At 37.7% G+C, this 19672-nt stretch overlaps 1 protein-coding gene across 4 annotated transcripts in view; it reads left to right on the top strand.

The window, feature by feature from the left end:
- Window positions 1–18779, top strand: part of USP25 (ubiquitin specific peptidase 25) — a 71471-nt gene extending 52692 nt beyond the window's left edge. For 2 of the 4 annotated variants that reach the window (XM_060770498.2, XM_060770499.2), the window contains exons 18-26: window positions 657–790; window positions 4474–4587; window positions 6898–6993; window positions 10180–10358; window positions 11556–11634; window positions 11972–12051; window positions 13244–13367; window positions 14651–14846; window positions 18157–18779. In XM_060770498.2, coding sequence (XP_060626481.2) covers window positions 657–790; window positions 4474–4587; window positions 6898–6993; window positions 10180–10358; window positions 11556–11634; window positions 11972–12051; window positions 13244–13367; window positions 14651–14846; window positions 18157–18329 — 1175 coding nt within the window. In that variant the 3' untranslated portion in view covers window positions 18330–18779. The remainder of the gene's footprint in view (window positions 1–656; window positions 791–4473; window positions 4588–6897; window positions 6994–10179; window positions 10359–11555; window positions 11635–11971; window positions 12052–13243; window positions 13368–14650; window positions 14847–18156) is intronic. The other 2 variants (XM_060770500.2, XM_060770501.2) reach the window with 2 other exon arrangements.
- Window positions 18780–19672: the final 893 nt, after the last annotated feature.

Here is a 19672-nt window from a genome sequence, read left to right on the forward strand (position 1 = left end):
TCTTAAACTGTGGGTACCAACAGTTGGGGTCCCAGTATTTTTCTGAAGTTCATCTAGTGACTCTTTCATACATCTGCACAAATCTGTTGTGCAGTGTTTACAGTCTACTCTCTAGAAGATGCTTCAGCTGTACATCATAAAAAGGAAAATCAGCCAGTTTAATGAGGCAATTTTTTAATTTTATACCTATATTAAATACCTATATGCCCAAAGTTATGTAAAAATTTCTGGGGCCAAAAGGAGTTCCGAGTGGAAAAGTTTAAGAAGAAGCCCTGGTTTAACCTACCTTGCATATTTGTGACTCTTACACTATATGATTGTTCAGATGAAAAAAATGCTGCCTCTGGTAAAATACCTTGGTATGCTAATGTTCTTATTTTAGTAGTATAATGAGACAAATTAAAACCCCAGTACTTCAGCGTGTGAAGCCAAAGTTTTGTTTGTTGTTTTCACTTAGCAATTCCCAGTCTTAATTTGAATGGGAATATGTTTCAGGAACTTGTAGAGCAAGTTCATGGGAATTGTGTGAACTTGTTTGATCCCTACTGGGCTTCATGTTTTAACAGTAGACTCATTGGTCTGTGTCCTAATAAACATACTATTTTTGTCCTTAAGAATATAGAATGTTTACTGTTTACCCTTTCCCACCATTCAAGGAGAAGAGCCAGAATACTTGGAGCAACCTTCAAGGACTGATGTTTCAAAGCAGCTGAAAGAAGATTCTATACGAGCCATCACAAAAGCATTTACTGAACAAGAAGATAAAAATCCTGAAACAGTTATGAATGTGGTAAGACATGAAAAATATGGATGTCATCTAAATGTGTTTACTGTGCTAATGAGTTACACTCAACTGTAATTTAGAGCAGGGGTGGGAATTATGAAAAGGGAGCCCTTTTGATTCAAAAGTCCTGAGATCATTTAAAAAAATTCCAACAGAATTTAACAACAGAAAATCATCTCTTTCCCAATGTACATATACAGCCCATCATCTGGAAATGTTTCCTAGAATGTTACTTTTGATTTTGGTTGGCAGGAACCCAAACTCTCATGCCTGATTTGAAGCAATATGCTGGGTGAGCTGCCTGCTTCTCTATTTCCTCTCATTTGTGTTTGGAAGCTGCTGCTTCTGCTTTCAGTTAACCATGGCTTATCAAGATCTCTACTTGGAAAGCCGTATTCAAATTAAACATATGGAAGGGTACCCATGTGAGATCAATAATCTGAATAAAAGCTATCACAGTATTGTAATACAGAATCACCCCCTGATAGGGTTAGTAGATTAAAACTGGCCCTTTGAATTGAGCTCCAAAACAAGCCAGCAGAGAGAGGAGCTATTGTAGCAATGGAGGAGTATAGTCTCTGTAAGCCAGGGGTCCTCAAACTAAGGCCTGGGGGCTGGATGCGGCTCTCCAAGATCATTTACCCAGCCCTCACTCAGGGTCAACCTCAGTCTGAAATGCCTTGAAAGCACACAACAACAACAATCCTATCTCATGAGCCAAAAGCAGGCCCACACTTCCCATTGAAATACTAATAAATTTATATATTTAAAAAATTGTTCTTCATTTTAATTATTGTATTGTTTTAAAATGGTTTTTGCACTACAAATAAGATATGTGCAGTGTACATAGGAATTCATTCATGTATTATTCAAATTATAATCCGGCCCTCCAACAGTTTGAGGGACTGTGACCTGGCCCTCTGTTTAAAAAGTTTGAGGACCCCTGCTGTAAGCAATCCCACTAAACAATTTGGCTGCAGTTCTTTGTACCAGTTGAAGTGTTCAAATACTCTTCAAAAGCAGCTTTATGTAGATCATCTTAAAGTTATAAGTCGAATATAGCCAAGACATGTGTTTCCAGGGGCCGAAATTTCTAGAAACAGGCTGAAATAGAGCTTTTGTTTTTTGCTTTTAGTTAGTCATGACTTGCCATGTTAAGCACCTAATCAAGCCTGTTCAAGTTGAATTTACCAGGGTATCTAAGTAAAATCAGAAATGGGAATTAAGTTCATTGCAATATTTTTGAATTGTCTCAAATAATCAAAAACTACTTTGCAATTCTTCACAATATTAGATGACAGTGTAACCTGTAATATATTCCCAATTATGTAAATAAACACAGTAATTATTTTGCTGTTTGTTTCTCTTTGTTTGTTTGCTTTTTGTTGTTGTTACTTATTTCAGTGGTATCATTTGCTTAAAAATGCAAGAATCTGAGGAACTATTGGTATTTTTCTTTATTAAACTATTTACAACCCACCATTATTGAAAGGGATCAGAAATCTTCAAGGCTATTATCTGAGAGGCTTTTATAAAGTTGAGAAGCACTACCTTTTCCCTAATTGTATTTCACTCTAGAAAGAGCCTTTAGTCCTTTAGAACAAATGTTCAGGGTGTAAGCCAATGACCACTCTCTCAACCTCAGAAAAAGGAAAAGGCAAATTCTCCTCTGAATAAATCCTGCTCTGAGAACCCCATGATAGGTTCATCTTGCCATGAGTCAGAAACAACTCAAAGATAAACAAGAGCTGCAGTAGGATAGAAATGAAAAGGATAGAATCCCTTCTTTTTTCCTGCTTTGGCAGAATGAGATTCTTTGATATCATAATTTAGACCAGGGTATGAAGCCATTGGACCTCCATGTGTTGATCACCTGTTATTTCCACCCAGTTCCCCATTCACTAAACTGGTTAGGACTGATGGTAATTGGAATTCAACAACATGGCCACAGGAATCCCAGCTGTGTTCAAAACCTAGATTTTAGGACCTTGTCACATATGCGACTGGAACCAGCCAGTCTTGCTTCGTTTCAGCATTGCCTGCCCAAGGGGGCATGGAGTTCTGTCACCCTATGCCCTGTTCTGTCCTGGATTCCCCTCATCACATGGGGAAGGAAGGAGAGCCAGGAAGGTCCCTTGCTATGGCTTGTCTCCAGAGCCCTGTGCAAATGGTGGACCCTTGCCCCAGTGAGAGAGGGTCCCTCCCACCACACACACACATGTGCCGTGGCTCCTTTCTTCCTACCTCCATGGTGCTGACCCTCCTGTGTCTCCTGCTTTCCCACAGCATCAGATTTTCCAAACCCCTCCACCTCCACTTCATGCTCAACTCCCTGGAGGAAGAGAGGTCTGCTAGCTTCATTTGCCAGCCAAGCCTCCCCTCAGCGTAACCTAGCAACTGTGGCCAGCACAAGAAGGGCACTTCTCCAAGATTCCCAGAGGCCACATGTGGGCTCAGCTGCCATTCCCGGTCTTCCTGGAGGGGAATGTGGCAGATAGATGGCCCTCTCATCTCTGGCCCCAGGGCCCCCACATGAAGGGAAGCTGTCCCCCGCCACCATGGGGCCACCCCCCACCTTCATCCTGTTTTGAAGGGAGAGGATTGGGAGGGAATGGCGGTGGAGAGAGTGGGAATTTCTCTTTGGAATGGCTGTAGTGAGGAGATGAGACAGGAAGACGCCCTGTGTGCTAGGAGCAATGGTGAGCTGCCACTTCACACTCCTGGTACACAAGACTTCCTCCTATCTCTCCTCCACTCGCTGCTACTAAATCCACTCCAAAATGATAGCCCCATAAGTCCACCCATGGGGCATGGGGAGCTCTCAACCCACGTAGTCCCACCTTCCCCATCATACAGTAAAAAGCCTAAATAAGCCGCCTCAACCTGCTTTCCCTTATGAAAAGACGGGAAGCCTCCATTGTGCGCCGCTGGCTTTTTTTCGCTGCAGCAGGGGTGTTTTTCTAGTCAGCCATGGAGCTGCCCTGAAAATACTTGTTATGGGTATGATGGGACCCATCAGGCTCTGGCCAAACTTGAAAAACTACATAGCTGCCACTGAAAAGAAGCTCATGTGAAGAGGTCCATAGATGAGAAAAATTGATCAGTGTTCTGATATCACTTCTTCCTCTGTGTAGACATTGATTGTGCTTAAAGTTTCCATTTAAGGATTGGTATGTTGTCATTTTTAGTGACCGCTACTTGCTCTGTTAACTAAGTAGTGTTCACAAACACAGTTCTTTTTTAAATGTCAAGCTTTTTACACATGACAATCTTTGAACAGAAGGTTTTGTTTTCTTCTTGAATTTGAAGGAAAAGGGACTACATGAGGTTTAACTTGGCATTCGTGCATTCCCCTCACTGCAACAAAGTGCGGTTTTGTTGTAATGTCAAAGTTGTTGGTATTGCTCCAAAAGCATAGGAGAGACTAAAACACAAGAAGTTATTGATAACTCTTATTAACTAAATGTTTTCTAGTAAAGATTGGATATTGTGCTCCTCTCTCCATGTGGATCACTATTTTGAGTGTGCCTTCATTTTTAATTTTAAACCATTTGCTTTCATTTTTAAAACGTTGTGAGTAGAATATAAAGAATAAGATTGATAATCAAAGCAATTTATCCTGTTAGTTGGGTAAGTTTGCCATCCTTTTTTCTTTCATGTTTTCCCTTACCTGATTTTTCCCCCTACAGAAATCTGATAGCACCCAAGTTCCAACTGCTCCTAACCAGAAAGTTGTAGAGGTGGCGATTCCTGATGTAGGGACTTATGTGATTCAGTCAGAGCAGGGAGGTTATGATGATGAGGTACCACCATAGTCACAGATTTCTGTATCATTCATGCACTGCCTGATAAGAGATCTTTGGCATGCTTGCACATGGTGACAGTTAACTATCCTCTGTCTTTCTAAATGCTTACTTCAGTCTGTACCAACTTACTGCAATTCGCAAAATGATGAATTGATCATTGTTGCTTATCTTTTCCAGTGGCATATGCATGGTGTGGAACTAAAGTGAAGTGAACTTGCCCACAGATAAAAAAAATAAAAAGACCATTGGCACATCATTTTTGACAAGATTTCATAATTCTGTTTTTGAGGCCCAATGCACATGTTTTAAAGTTATAGCTTGAATTGAATTTACTATTTTCTCCACTTCAACTCTAAAAAAATATAAACTCAACATTGAGAGGACTTTTATCAGGACCAATCCAATATGTATGCATGGTGGGCGAGTATTTGAAATCTTTAGATTGCTGTATCAGAAAACATATGACTAGAAATCTAAATGGGCACACAGTTATGTTCTAATGAGGTAGAAATGAGGTATGTTATCCCGTGGGATGTTATTGGGCTTCAGTTCTCTGCTTCAGCCACTAAGGCTAGTGGTCAAGGATGGTGGAGGTTAACAGCCAGCAGGGCCAGGATTTCACAGTTTGTGAAATATATTATTTATCTTTGTATGTTTGACTCTCTCTCTACCCCCCCCCCCCCCCCAAATTGACCAGCATACCCCTTTTTAATTAATTCGGTAGATTTTATTGGTAGCACTTTTCAAAAACATAATCTAATACAAAAACCATTGGATATATTAGACTGTGAAGAGTCAACTGAAGTTCCCCATTACCTTACTAGGAGATCTTAGGAAATAAAACAAGGGAACGCAAAATAGATTTGCCCGAAGGCCTAGGTGACATTGAAAGGTATTCAATGACATTAGAAATTTGGTACAGAAAAACATTTATTCCTGTGCCAAAAATAAATTTAGTTTGGAGTACAATGAATTCCAAGTATAATTTTAAATTCCAACTCTTGCAGTAATTTGCAAACAGTTTATTTTTGTCTAGAAAACACCAAAAGAATCCATTTCAGTGCTAATCCATTGTGTATTATTACATGCACAAAATGGAATTTATGATTCAAGCCAAATGCAGGGCTGTTTTTCCAGGTGCTACTTCTATTGTCAAGACTTTTTATGAGAAATTACTTTTTACTATACTCATACTATACTTCTCCTTGGTGCCTACCGACACCTAAAGAAGTTGATATACTGTGTACAAATATCCTCAAAGAAAGTAGACTAACAGGCAGGTTATCTACTTCAAACACCTTTGACTGATTTGTGAAAGAAAATCCTGGGTGTTTAAAGTGGGGACAAAAGACTGCACACCTGAATTTAGTAGGTATCATTTCACCTCCAGTTGACCATGGGAGTTAAGAACTACCATGTGGTTCCATTCAGTTCGTGACTCAAAAGAGACAAGAATTATTGATGGACAATACATCCACTAAGCAGGCTCTTTAGCCTTAATACCCCCCCCCCCCCCCATGGTTGTCTATGGGAAATACACTGGCTGAGCTGATAGCTTAGCTTTAGCTAATAGGATCCCAATGAATGCTCTTGCCAGGCAATACCACACGCTCAGTATCTAACATACTGTAAGAAGTTGAAAATGATTGTTGCGTTTGCATCCTAATTCTGAACATCCTAGATATTTGTTGCTTCCCATTGTTGGAATTGAGCGTTTGGAAGACCTAATTCTATTTCTTTTTACATCTTTATTAAATCATTTTATAAACATATTGAAACAGTGTTCAGTTGCTTACCTCAGAAGCTGTTCAGTGCTCTGTTTCAGGCAGAACATTTTAATAAGATTAGAGCAAAACACATTGACAGTGTGATAATACAGTGAGTCACATTAAATACGTACAAATTATCTGCAATTGTATATGTTCTGAAATTAAATTCGTTCTGCAAGCAGTTGATTTCTTGTTTAGAAAGTGAGGAATTGTTACAAGTGTGGCAAACTAATTCAGCTTGCTAACAGCTCATCTTCAAGTTTTGCATGTGTGCAAAGCTATCTCCTCTTAAGTGCTATTATTTTCCTCTTATAATTTTAGCAGAAATCTTAAGTTACATAATTACTGTGCTGGAGATGTGTAGGAATGCAATGATTTCAAGTCCACTGATATGCTGAAATGCTTGCCACTGCAGTATATGCATGCAGGTGTATATGGCATGAATATAGTATAAAGGCACACAGTGACTTGAATTTACATTTCTCATCATTCAAAATGTCTATCTATATATCTATATATATTAAATCTCCTGTGACAGGTCATGCTGACCCCGAACATGCAAGGTGTTATCATGGCTATAGGTAAAGCCACGAATGTGTATGACAAATGTGGGCCCGAAGCAGGGTTCTTTCAGGTACAACCACCATTTTCAACTTTTTTCCCCTCTGATTGTTTCTGTACATTAATAATAAAAAACATGACTATTCTTGCAGTTTTCCTTTTATCAAACAATTAAATGCTTTGATTTGTTTTTCCTGGAAAGATAAACATATTAGCAGCTTCTAGTATTTTTAGACACTGTTGTAAATGTAATCAGTTCTTGTGTGTTCTCACACAAAGATAAGAAAAATTAAACAATTCAATGTCCAAATTTATGGAGCAAATATTGACAATTTTTATTTGAATTACAGAAGTGTGATCAAGTGTTTACAGAATTAAAGAAATGTGATCAAAACTGCCTAATTAACACACTTGTCTACTAGCCTAGGAGTAGTAGATCTTAGATGATTACATAGCAAACTTTCACTGTTGAATTTTGAAACAATTACTGTATATACTCAAGTATAAGTCAAGTTTTTCAGCCCTTTTTTTAGGCTGAAAAGGGCCCCCTCGGCTTATACTCGAGTCAAGGTTATTTATTATTTGACTCTGTTGTTATTGTGGTGGTGGTGGTGGTGGTGGTTGTTGTTGTTATTACATTTACATTATTTACTTTGTTATTATTATTACATTTATTATTTTACTCTATTACCACATTTACATTATTTTACTTTAATGTTACATTTATTATTTTACTCTATTATTATTATTGGAAGGATACATAAGGACATTTACATTGAAGAAGGTTAGAATAATGGTTTAATCAGAGTTGGACAGCCTTATCTTAAATTACAGTTTTATGTAAATATTCAAAAACATTTAACCTACTGATGCCCCAGTTAATGTCATTTTACTGTTTCAAAATTTATTTTGAAATTTACCAGTAGTTGCTGCATTTCCTACCCTTGGCTTACACTTGAGTAAATATGTTTTCCCAGTTTTTTGTGGTAAAATTAGGTGCCTCGGCTTCTATTCAGGTTGGATTATACTCGAGTATATATGGGCAAGTCTAGAGCAGTGTTTCTCAACCTGTGAGTCCCCAGGTGTTTTGGCCTACAACTCCCAGAAATCCCAGCTGTTAGAATTTCTGGGAGTTGAAGACCAAAATATCTGGGGACCCACAGGTTGAGAATCACTGGTCTAGAGGGTTGTGCTACTCAGACCTAGATTGGACAGTAAGTCATGTTTGGTGTTTTTTATCATTTCTATGACTATACTTCCTCTCCTTCAAAGAAGACATACCATAATTCTAAGCTCCAGCACTTACACGCTCCCTTCCCCATATTTACTTTTCTAGACAATATCATGCTACACATACAGACTAAAGTTTCAATAGAGATCCAAACTTTACTTCTTAGGGCCAGGTTGCGATATATTAGCATTTTTCAGTATGTGTAAATGATCGTTGATTTGTACCCTTTCTCCCCTGACACCCTCAATTAAAAACTTAATAATTTCTTTCTAATGATATGTCTTGGCTAAGTAACAGAAGTGTTATTGTGTTTACAAAGCCAGCTTTTATCCTATAGGCATAAAATACAAAGTAAGATTTAACCAAAAATCTATTAGGTAGAATGTGTTCAGAATTACAGACTTGCAAATATTTCATCCAAAGACAATGGTAATTTGCATAGTTTGGAAGCAGTGTTAATTAAATAGACATATGTGAATCAGTTCTGTAAATTTGGACATGACTTTTTGGGACAAGCAAACAAGAATCTTATTAATAATTAATTATTGGGAACATTGGCTATAATGCTTTCTTTTATGTCATTCTTTATAATGGTCTAAATCAGTGGTTCTCAACCTGTGGTCCCAAGACATTTTAGCCTTCAACTCCCAGAAATTGTAACAGCTGGTAAACGGGCTGGGATTTCTGGGAGTTATAGGCCAAAACACCTGGGGACCCACAGGTTGAGATCCACTGGTGTAAATGGTTATGAAGTTGTTAACAATACAATTAACTAATTAATCATATTGTTCTCTGATCAAATACCATGGATAATCATAATTACCAGAAGGCTTAACAGTTTGCCTGCTTCTCCCTTTGTGAAAGAGAGGACTAAAGGAGCAGTCTGTGCAGTCAGAAGACTTACTCATTCCTCATATTATTATTAATAGTATTATTAATTATTTCTCATACCTCTGGTTGCCAAGTCATGATATCATAAATGCAGTGGTTCTTTCCAAGGCCTGCAGGGTTCCTTTCACTAATTTTTTTTCAGTAAGATATTGCCAATCCTACTTAGATTCCCTTTTTCAGATAACTTCCAGTGATAAATAGGATCTTGGAAAACTGGCACACATAATGCAAATGTCACTTATCTGGTGGAGGGAATAAAGTTGCATGTGCTTATTTCATTTTATTGGTTTGCTAAGTAAGTCTCTCTCTCTCTCTCTCATTTCAATTATGCACATCTGTACTGTAATAATACATGTGTAACTTATATTACTGAGGTGGGGAAACATTGGAGCTCCTGAGTAGTAGGATGAAGAAGGTATATATATTGGAGATAGGCCCGATGCAAATTTCATTTAGGCTTCATATATAGTGCATATAGACCAGAGGTAATTTTATACAATATTATTAATAATTTTGTGTATGTTTGTGTACATCAAACTATCACTATATTAGCTACCCATGTAGACAATATCAGATTTTGGAATGTCTTGGAATTCAAGGAAAGGATGCTCAACCTGTATATTTTTCTTTTTAAAAATGCTAATTTGGTCTTGTATGCTTTTAGCCCACACAGTGCCATTTGTTTTCGCAATTTTCCAAATGAATACTGAAAATGAAATGTTTTGTTACATTCTCTGTAAATCCAGCTATAACTTAGTATAGTACTCACTTTTTAAATGCAGTATTTGTAAGTTTAGATAACTAATTGAGCTCATAATTACATCTTGTTAGTTTACAATTTAAAATCAATTTCCCATTTTCCTTAGAAACTAAGTACGATGGAAACCGATTTTTCAACTTCATTTTATTTAACTTCATTTTTCCCTGCTAAATGAAAGTCTGTTGAGTAATAGGGTGAAATGTTGGTAGTAAATACACATTTCTAGAACCCAGATAGTTGTCCCAAGTTTTTTTTAAAGTTTATTTTCAGTGATACCAATAGATCAAAGCCTATAAAATTTTAATGCTGAACACTTTCACTATAAAAATTGAAGTGTTGCAAATTAAATGACTGCATGTTAATTATTTTGTGTTTAGGCAATAAAATCAGAATATGCACGGTTACTCAAATTGGCTCAAGAAGACACGCCACCAGAGTGTGATTACCGCTTGCATCATGCAATTGTGTACTTCATTCAAAATCAAGCCCCAAAGAAAATAATTGAGAGAACACTGTTGGAGCAATTTGCAGATCATAATTTAAGTTTTGATGAAAGGTAATTATGAAATATACTTTGAAAAAAAGACATTTTCTAAGCAGATTGTTTAGAAAAGTTGTTTCTTCTTTGCACATTGTTGGCATAAATTGATCACTCCACTTTGTGTCTTACTCTAATTCTTCCTTTTTAACTAAATTATTCTATGGCTTGAACAAGGAAAAACAATGTCCAGATATGCAGGATTATATTCATGTTATTTATCTGCGTTGGGTATGTTTGTGAATAGAAATAAGTTGGTATGGCTCCTCCTGGTGGCACTTCCTTTAACTACGAACAAAAGAGGTAGAGGGAAAAACTCATATGAAATGATAAACATTTCATCAGAAGTACAGTGTATCACTAAATAGGAACAAGTATGTGATCATAAACATTGTTTCTAAAATCTGCTGTAAAGCTATTGAGTCAGTAAGCAGTACTGGAAGTTGGTTTTTGGAATGAAATAAAAACTAAAGAAATAAGAGTATATGAGACAAGCAAAATAGAAACAGGTAGTAGCAGTGCAATAAATGGAGTAAACTCGGAACAGCTTGGAGGAGGAAGTATACACAGCTTAAAATCTTATGCAACCTGAGAAACTTTATTTGGTGACAAGGCATGAATGGTTGTCCATGCCATACATTTCTGTTAAGCATGTCAGTTTGCATAGAGTTGAAATATCATTGGAGACTGCATATTTTAAAAATAAGTGCTCTTGGCCCTTTCGAACAGGAAATACAGCATTCCAACTCCATTCCCACTGCTATGTAAGAATGGCACCTAAACACTATCCACATTATGGTATTATTTTCAGCCAGTGTATGTGACTGGTTGCAAAGGTCTTAATTTAAAGATGCCTATTGAGCCTTAATTTTGAGGTGTGTGATTATACAGGGCAATCACTTGCTGCTGAACCATCAAAGATACTTCTAACCTGGGAAAGGTCTAGATTCAAAATTCACACACACACACCCCACCCCATTCCCCCATAAAGCCATAGAACTAATGGGCACACCAGTTTTATTTCAACAGCTATTTTCCTCATGCTCCCTTCCTGTATAAATCCCAGAAGGCTTGTGTTTGAGTGGTGTGTTTTCTTTAAGAAAATATTTCACAGGAATGGGTCTTGTTTGTTTGGAACAGGTGCTGCATGTAAGAATATGGTTACGGAGGGTAATCTTTCATTATTTAATGCCTTTCCCCCTATTGTTTCTTAAGGTGTCGCAATATAATGAAAGTGGCTCAAGCCAAAATTGGAATGATAAAACCAGGTGAAGTCAACATGGAGGATTATGAGGTATGTATTATACTTGAAATACTTTCTCTTATATATTGCAAACCAAAATAATGTTTTTAAATCCTTCAGTGAAAGTGAGCCTCAAAGAGTTATAGCAAATACTTATCCTCTTGTCAGGTGTAGTGAATGTTTATCTGAATCTCCAGCAGTTAACTTTTTCTCTTGCCAGCAGTGTGTTATACTTAAAGTGGTAGATAACACAGAATTAAAATATTTTTTCATCACTGTGTCCATCTAAAGGAGACATTCTCAAAAATATTGGAAACAGCAGTAGAAAGGAGTAAAGTTTGAAACTTATAATATTTCAAATAATCTTTTTAAAATGTTTTATATGCAGTGGTGGCACCAAGAGTACAAAAATTTCAGAGAGACGACGGTATATCTCATGCTGGGATTGGAACTCTTTCAAAAGAAGAAGTAAGAGAATCCAAAACTGCTTCCTTAAATCTTGAAAATAAATACTGTACAAAAATTACTGTGTGCATAGCCATATTTATTGTGTGTGTGTGTGTGTCGGTCTGTAAACCTGTTTATTTATCAAGGGAGAGTCACATTGATTTTTTTAGGTCAAGTGGATAACTTCAGTCACTTTATTAAATGTTTAATTATACATTTATGAAAGTTCTTAATCTGAATAGGGATATCTTATATGGGTCAGTGGTTCCCAACCTGTGGTCCACTGACCACCAACGGTCCTCAGGGTCTAACATATGGTCCATGGCCTCACTGTTACTGAACTGTTGCAATGAGAGCGACTGGTCTCACGAAAACTTCTTTTAGACTTATTAAATATGGTTTTCTGTGGGCGAGCAGATGGCGACTACTGGGTGGCATATGTTCTGTATCAGAAACTAGAGCTGATGGACTGGATGGCCCATGAGGTCTCTTCCAACTCTTTGATTCTATGATTCTATGTTGTCTATCCAATGAGTTTTCTGAATCAGCACCCCAAATAACCAAACCAAATCTAAAGTTGAACAAAAACTTATTCATAATCCTTTTGGTACTCGTTTCGGAGAGTGGTCCCTGGTCAAAAAAAGGTTGGGAACCACTGGGTAAAGGGCTCCTTTTCTTGGTCACGTGCTGTTGGAGTCCCAGGCCTTACATTCCCGTGAATGTGAAAAACAATCTGCAGACAAAGCCAGAACTGCACACAAAACATGCAATTCAGCACTGAACTAACTTCATGTGTGTTGGCAGCTATAGCTCCAGTTCTTCTCTGTGTCACCCCACTCTCCCTTGTAAAATGTTGGCTATTCTCACAGTTATGGTAAGTCTTAAAATCATCATTAGTGGAATGTTCTGCTTGGAGATAGTTCCACAAGAGGACTGAATTGTGATTTCACTGTTCTGGTATGCTTCAGGCAAAAATGCTAGACAAAAGCATAGGATTGGGCTGTTCCCTGGAAATATTTTTGACTGTTGGTATAAATGTGTGGGTTAAAGATGTACACATTGAGACAGACAGTATGCCATATGAGTTCTTGTGGGTTTTTTCGGGCTATATGTATGCCATATGGTTTTAAGGTTAGACCATAAGACATCAATGATAGCTATTCTACATTCTAATGTTCTGCAAAAATATTTTGCATTTTTGTTTGTGTGCTAGTTTTCAAGAAGCTTTGCTGTACCTCATCTTTGCTTATCATAAAAACAAAGAGCTGTCATCAAGAGGCTTGTATAGAGGACATGATGATGAACTGATATCCCATTACAGAAGGGAGTGCTTACTAGTAAGTGGAATGGAAATGTCAACTTTTAAACTCTGTAACCATTTATTTGTCATGGTTCATATAATGTGCAATATAACAGTTTCCAAGTGACATGATAATTTATTAATTGGATGTATGGATGAGTAAATAAAATAAATAGAATAAATAGATACATGCATACATATGCTAATATTCTTTCCCATCCCAGTAAGCCAAAGTTTTGAGGAATATTGGTTTGTTATATGCAATCCAACTCAATGATCATAATACGACTGAGGTGTACACACATACATATGTTTATACACACATACTCCTATATAATTATTGAACAGGTTTGCATATAACATACCAATATTCTTTGAAATTTTGGCTTATCGAGAACAGGCAAACATATTGGCATACACTATCAACTGGTAAAGTAGCATAAACTGCAAAACTTCATGGTTTGCTGTGCTATATCCAAGTCAAATTCTCCTTACCAGCTGGAATCTGAAGTAAAGAGGAAGCATAGCTATATAGTAGCATCACACTAATTATTCTAACATTTTAATCTAAGGTCTCTTAAACGCTTCTGCTCTTTTTATGCATTGTACTTCATCACATTTTGAGTATGCATCCTGTATTGCTTATTTAATAAATAGGAGTTTCATGTGCTCTTTGTAAATAAACAGCATAGGATACATTTGGGTTTCAATTATAATGGTGAGCAGCCTTAAGCTATATATGCTAACCAAATCATCAAAAATTCATGCTGTAAGAAACGGAATATTTAAAAATATTATTAGCAGAAGACAAACATGGTAAGAAATAGATTTCTAAAATGTAAGAGCTCTGTGAAGGTTATGTGAGAAGATTGAGATCAAGTATTGCATAATTACTTGAAAAAAATAGATTTTTCTGAATGAAGGTGTACTGAATGAGTATTTTTAGCTTGCTTTTGAGACATTTCTGTCCATGTGCTGTTTCATCCAAGCTAGTTTTCCTTCAGGCAGAGTGGGCAGATACTAAAGGCAAGACACTTTAACCTTTAATAGTTGAGTCAAAGAGGAATATGGTAGGTATTGTTTATTATCATTTGGTATATTTACTAAGATTTTTCTTTCAGCTTCTCCTCTTATTGGATCTTTCATCTTATTTGGTATACTAAGCTGACAGGGAATAAGCAATCACATGATTATGAAAGAGACCCTGTTTCACAGCAATTTGTTCATAGGTTGCACTTTTAGAATCCATTTGGGAAATGGGTTCAGTGTGGACACTGTAAATACTAACAATATTTTATTTTCTCTTGACATTGCATGAAGAAGTTAAATGAGTGTGCTGCCGCACAGTTTGAATCTGGAGACGACGATGAAGTAAATAAGGGTCTAGAAATTATGAATGAACTTATTGTCCCATGTCTGCCTTTATTGTTGGTGGATGAAACAGAGGAAAAGGATGTTGTTGCTGTTGAAGATATGAGAAATCGATGGTGCTCATATCTTGGACAAGAAATGGAGCGTAAGTCACTTGGTTGCTTATGTACATACAGTAATAATATGATAAAAAACTAGAAATCTTAATTTTGTTGCATCATCTCTATTTTATCTATACACACAATAAAAGTGAAAATATGTATGTCTGTGTGTGACTGGGTGTCCACTTACACAGACAAACTCCTGCCTCCACAAACACAGCTATAGCTCCCACTACTCAGGAGATACCAAAGGCCCTTTTCCATCCAATGACATTGCAGGTAATAGTGAGCTCCATGAACATGTATAAGAGCTCTGCCAATGTCTTCCACAAACACAACACTGCCCACCACCCAAGTGAAGGCTTTCATATGGGAACAATTTCATCCTAGATTTTATGCGTTTCCTCCAACACAGACATCCCAGTGTTTCTTACTCTCTCAATAGATGTGGATTTTGCATGACCCCACCCACTGCTTCACCCTTAACCCTTTCCTATAACTTTCTATGGCACACAACAGGAATTTATCAGCAGCTGAACATACTAGAGAGGTTTGGAGGGAATTCATCATGATTTGTGGGAGTTGACAGTACTGGGATGTATAGTTCACCTGCAGTCTATGAGCACTCCGAATTCCGCCAATGATGGACTCAGAACTAACTTGGCACACAAAATGGAGATCTTTAGAGGAATTTATAGGAGTTGTAGTTCACCTGCATCCAGAGAGCACCATGAACCCAAACAATGATGGGTCTGGACCAAACTTGGCATGCATACCCAATATGGCCAAATTTGAATACAGGTGGGTTTTGAGCGGAATTGGCCAACACTTTTTGGAGTTGTAGGTACAGGATTTATAGTTCACCTGCAAGCAGTGAGAATTCTTCACCAAAGATGAAATTGGACCAAACTTGGCACACAGAGCCCTGCTTACCTCTCCGAACACATCTCCTCCTATGAACCGACTAGGACACTAAGATCATCTGGGGAGGCCCTGCTCCCTGTCCCGCCTGCATCACAGGCGCGCTTGGCGGGGACGAGAGACAGGGCCTTTTCAGTGGTGGCCCCTCGGCTGTGGAACGCCCTGCTGCAGATATCAGATCGGCCCCCTCCCTGCTGGCGTTTCGGAGGAAAGTGAAGACCTGGCTGTTCGAACAAGCATTTGATTAAACAATGTAATTGAACATAGGAATACGGAATAATGGATGATAAGACTGGATTCTGATTTTACTGTTGAGGCGCTAATGATTGATATACGGATGTTTAATGATTTATGTTACAATTGTTGTTAATTGCCCTATACTTGTTTCGTGATGTTTTGTATTGATGTTGTTCACCGCTTTGAGTCGCCTGAGGGCTGAGAAAAGCAGTATATAAATAAAGTAAATAAATAAATAAATAAACAGCAAAAAATTCTGGAGATCTTTGGGGAAAATTCCTCTTGATTTCAGGGAGTTGTAGTTCACCTACATCCATAGAGCACTGTGAACCCAAACACCGATGGATCTGGACCAAACTTAGCAGACATACCTGATACACCGAATTTGATTGCTGGAAGGGTTTGGGGGGAACTGGCCTTCCTTTCTGGGAGTTATAGTTAATCCACAATCAGAGAAACTATGACCTCCACTGATGATGGACCTAGACCAAACTTGGCACACAGAACCCCCATGACCAACTAAACGTATTGTAGGGATTTGAGGGGGACTGACTCACCATAGTGGGAGTTGCAGTTTTCCTTACAGCCAGAGAGCACACTGAATCCCATTAGTGATGCATCTAGAGCAAACTGGCCTAACGTAACAAACTTGTAAGTACTGGTGAAGTTTCTTGGGGTTAACCTGGCATGATGTGAGTTGTAGTTCACCCACAACCTTATGCATTTTGTACAGTTTAAAAATGACTTTTTCAAACAACCTGGGTAATGCCAGGTTCCCAAGCTAGTAATAAATAAAATGGAAAGTTGATACAACACTGGAAAGTTAAGACTGGTACAACACTGCTCAGAAAAGGATATCTCTGTAGTGATACATATAGTAAGGGGATTGAAGTTGAGCTTGAAATCGTCTTACTGTTAAAATCACATTTTTTTCAGATACAGAATGTAAAGTTTGATGAGCTGATTATTATTCATGATAATAAAAGTAATGCCTGTTCTTTTTGGTTTTTATGCAATTGCCATTGTGTTCTTTGTAAGACAGCAGTTACACATAGTCACCATGCTTCTTCTTTTGGATATAAGTGCAGTGACAGTTTATGAGTCTGTTCTTTGAATATCGCTTTCAGTGCTCTGTCCAAAAACTCATATTAATTTATTCATCTGGGTTACCTTTATGAATTTCTGATTAGACTCTGCCATTAATTTAGCATATGTCACCTAGGAATTGGGTGTGACTTATGCAAACATATGCATGGAGCCAAACATGTTTTTTTCCCTACATTCTCAGTATCCTTTTTTCCAGAGCAATTCTGATTATTGTTGGAAATTAAAATATTTTCGCACTCTAGCTCCTTTTATTTACAACAGCAATTCCAACCATTATCATAGACTAGCAGCTCTGCTACAGTTACATCCTAAGTTCAGTTGTAATAGCTTTCAACTGCAGTTATATATAGCAATAGCCAGTCAAAAGTAACTTCCATGGGAGAAACAGGTATTTTGTGGACATAGGGATTAGTAAAACTTATTTTTCATTGGTTGACAAGAAAAGCAGTTAATTATCACTCTGAAGGCCGAGATAAGACCAAGGAAGGCTAGGGAGACATAAGAACACACACCAGCACCCTTTAAAAGATATGTATGGTTTCAACTAGAAAATTGTGATTACAGAGAATCACAGACTACAAAAGGGACCACAGCAGCCACCTGATATGATCCCTTGCCATAAGGAATCCATAACTGACACACACTGGATAAATCCTTCCAACTTCCAAAGGGAAAGTTCACTTAAGTAGACTTATTTCTTTGTTGAACAGCTGTTACAATCAGGAACATAATTTTTTGACGGAATCAATTTTCTTATCATTTGAATACATCTGTTCGCATCCTAGTTTGGGAACAACAGAAAATGAGCTTGATCCATTTTCTGCATCAGAATTACTCAAAGTGGTGGTCTGTGCAGGCTGTTGGTTCCCAGTCCACACCAATTTTCCAAAGAAAGAATGAAGGTGGTAGCCAGTGAGCACAAATATGCGGCTGGTTGCTGCCCTATTGGGAGACAACACCTGTAAGTCCACCACATAAGATCGTTTAAGAAAAACTGTACCAAATGACCTGCCTTCTCACGCTGTTCAGTGATATTCAAATATACTGAGCTAATAGTAAATAATTATTTGTTTCATTTTATTTTCACAGCTAACTTGCAAGAAAAGCTGACAGACTTCCTGCCAAAATTGTTAGATTGTTCAACAGAAATTAAAGGTTTCCACGACCCACCAAAGTTACCTTCTTATTCCACCCATGAACTGTGCGAGCGATTTGCCCGAATCATGTTATCACTCAGTCGAACTCCAGCTGATGGAAGATAAACTCTAAAGACCTTCCTTAAGCACACTGTATAAACTTTTTTTTAGTTCTTTAACCCTCGCCTTCCTGTCACAGGGTTTGCTTGTTGCTGCTATAGTTTTTAACTCTCATTTTAATAACTGCAAGAGAAGAAAAGGGGACTTTTACTGACACTAGCCAGACTGCAGGCAATAAAGCTGAGAATCGCATGGCACTCAGTTTTCGTTATCAGCCACAACTCATGCACCATTACACGTCTGATTTTATTATGGCAAACCTGCTTTTTTGCCACTTACATGTTACAGTATTACTTTGCTTTTATCTTAAAATCCTTTTACTTCATCATCAACCACTTTTTCTTCAGTCTGGGACATTCTGTGACTGCATCAATTTTAAAGTGACCAGTGTAAAATACATGGTACCTGGTAGCTTGTAAATTACATCAAAGAATAAAAAAGTTTTATTTATGGCTACTTTCATTGTAAATTAACTGTTTTTGTGAATAATAGATTATATTTTAAATATGGCACTACTTCATGGCAATACACATCGGGGAGGGAAACGATGGACTACAAGCATGGTCTTTCAAGAATTAAAGTATATTTTAATAGCTTGGGTACTTGGGAGTTTACTGGCATGTAGAAACCTTCCCTTAGCTCCATTGTAGCATTTCCTTGTTTGGAGATTCTTACATTTATTTCACAATAATTGTAACACTTTAACATATTTAATTGCAGAGTACCACTTTCCTGCTCTGTCTAGATCAGTGGTTCCCAATCTATGGTCTGTAGACCTCCAGTGGTCTGCAAGAACTAAAGTATGGTCCACGGCCTCACCATTACTACACCATTGCAATGAAAGCGACTAGTCTTGCGAAACCTAAAGCTTATTAAATATGGTTTTTCTGTGAGCAAGCAGATGGCAACTACTGGATGACATATGTTCTGTATCATAAACCAGAGTTGGTGTGGTCTATCCAGTGCAGTTTTCTGAATCGGCACCCCAATTAACCAAACCGAATCAAAAGTTGACCAAACCCCTAATCCTTTTGGTACTAATGTTGGGGAATGGTCACTGGTCAAAAAAAGATTGGGAACCACTGGTCTAGAATCACTGTGCTGGCATAGCCCTTGTAATGTGGTGGCATTGGGTAAACTGGCATCTTGGAACCAGCAGATTATGTCTGGCTTCCCTCATCGCTGCTATGTGACCCCAGCAAAACAGAAACCACTAGCATAGTTCCACCAACAAGATTCTGGCCCTAGAATTTGTTATAAATTGTAATATCCAAGTAGACAACACTACAATTACGCAGAATCATGGCAATGCTCATTAGGCCTGTCAATGTCCTCACTTCTAGTGAACA

Source organism: Anolis sagrei, chromosome 3, assembly GCF_037176765.1.
Source record: "Anolis sagrei isolate rAnoSag1 chromosome 3, rAnoSag1.mat, whole genome shotgun sequence".
NCBI lineage: Eukaryota > Metazoa > Chordata > Lepidosauria > Squamata > Dactyloidae > Anolis > Anolis sagrei.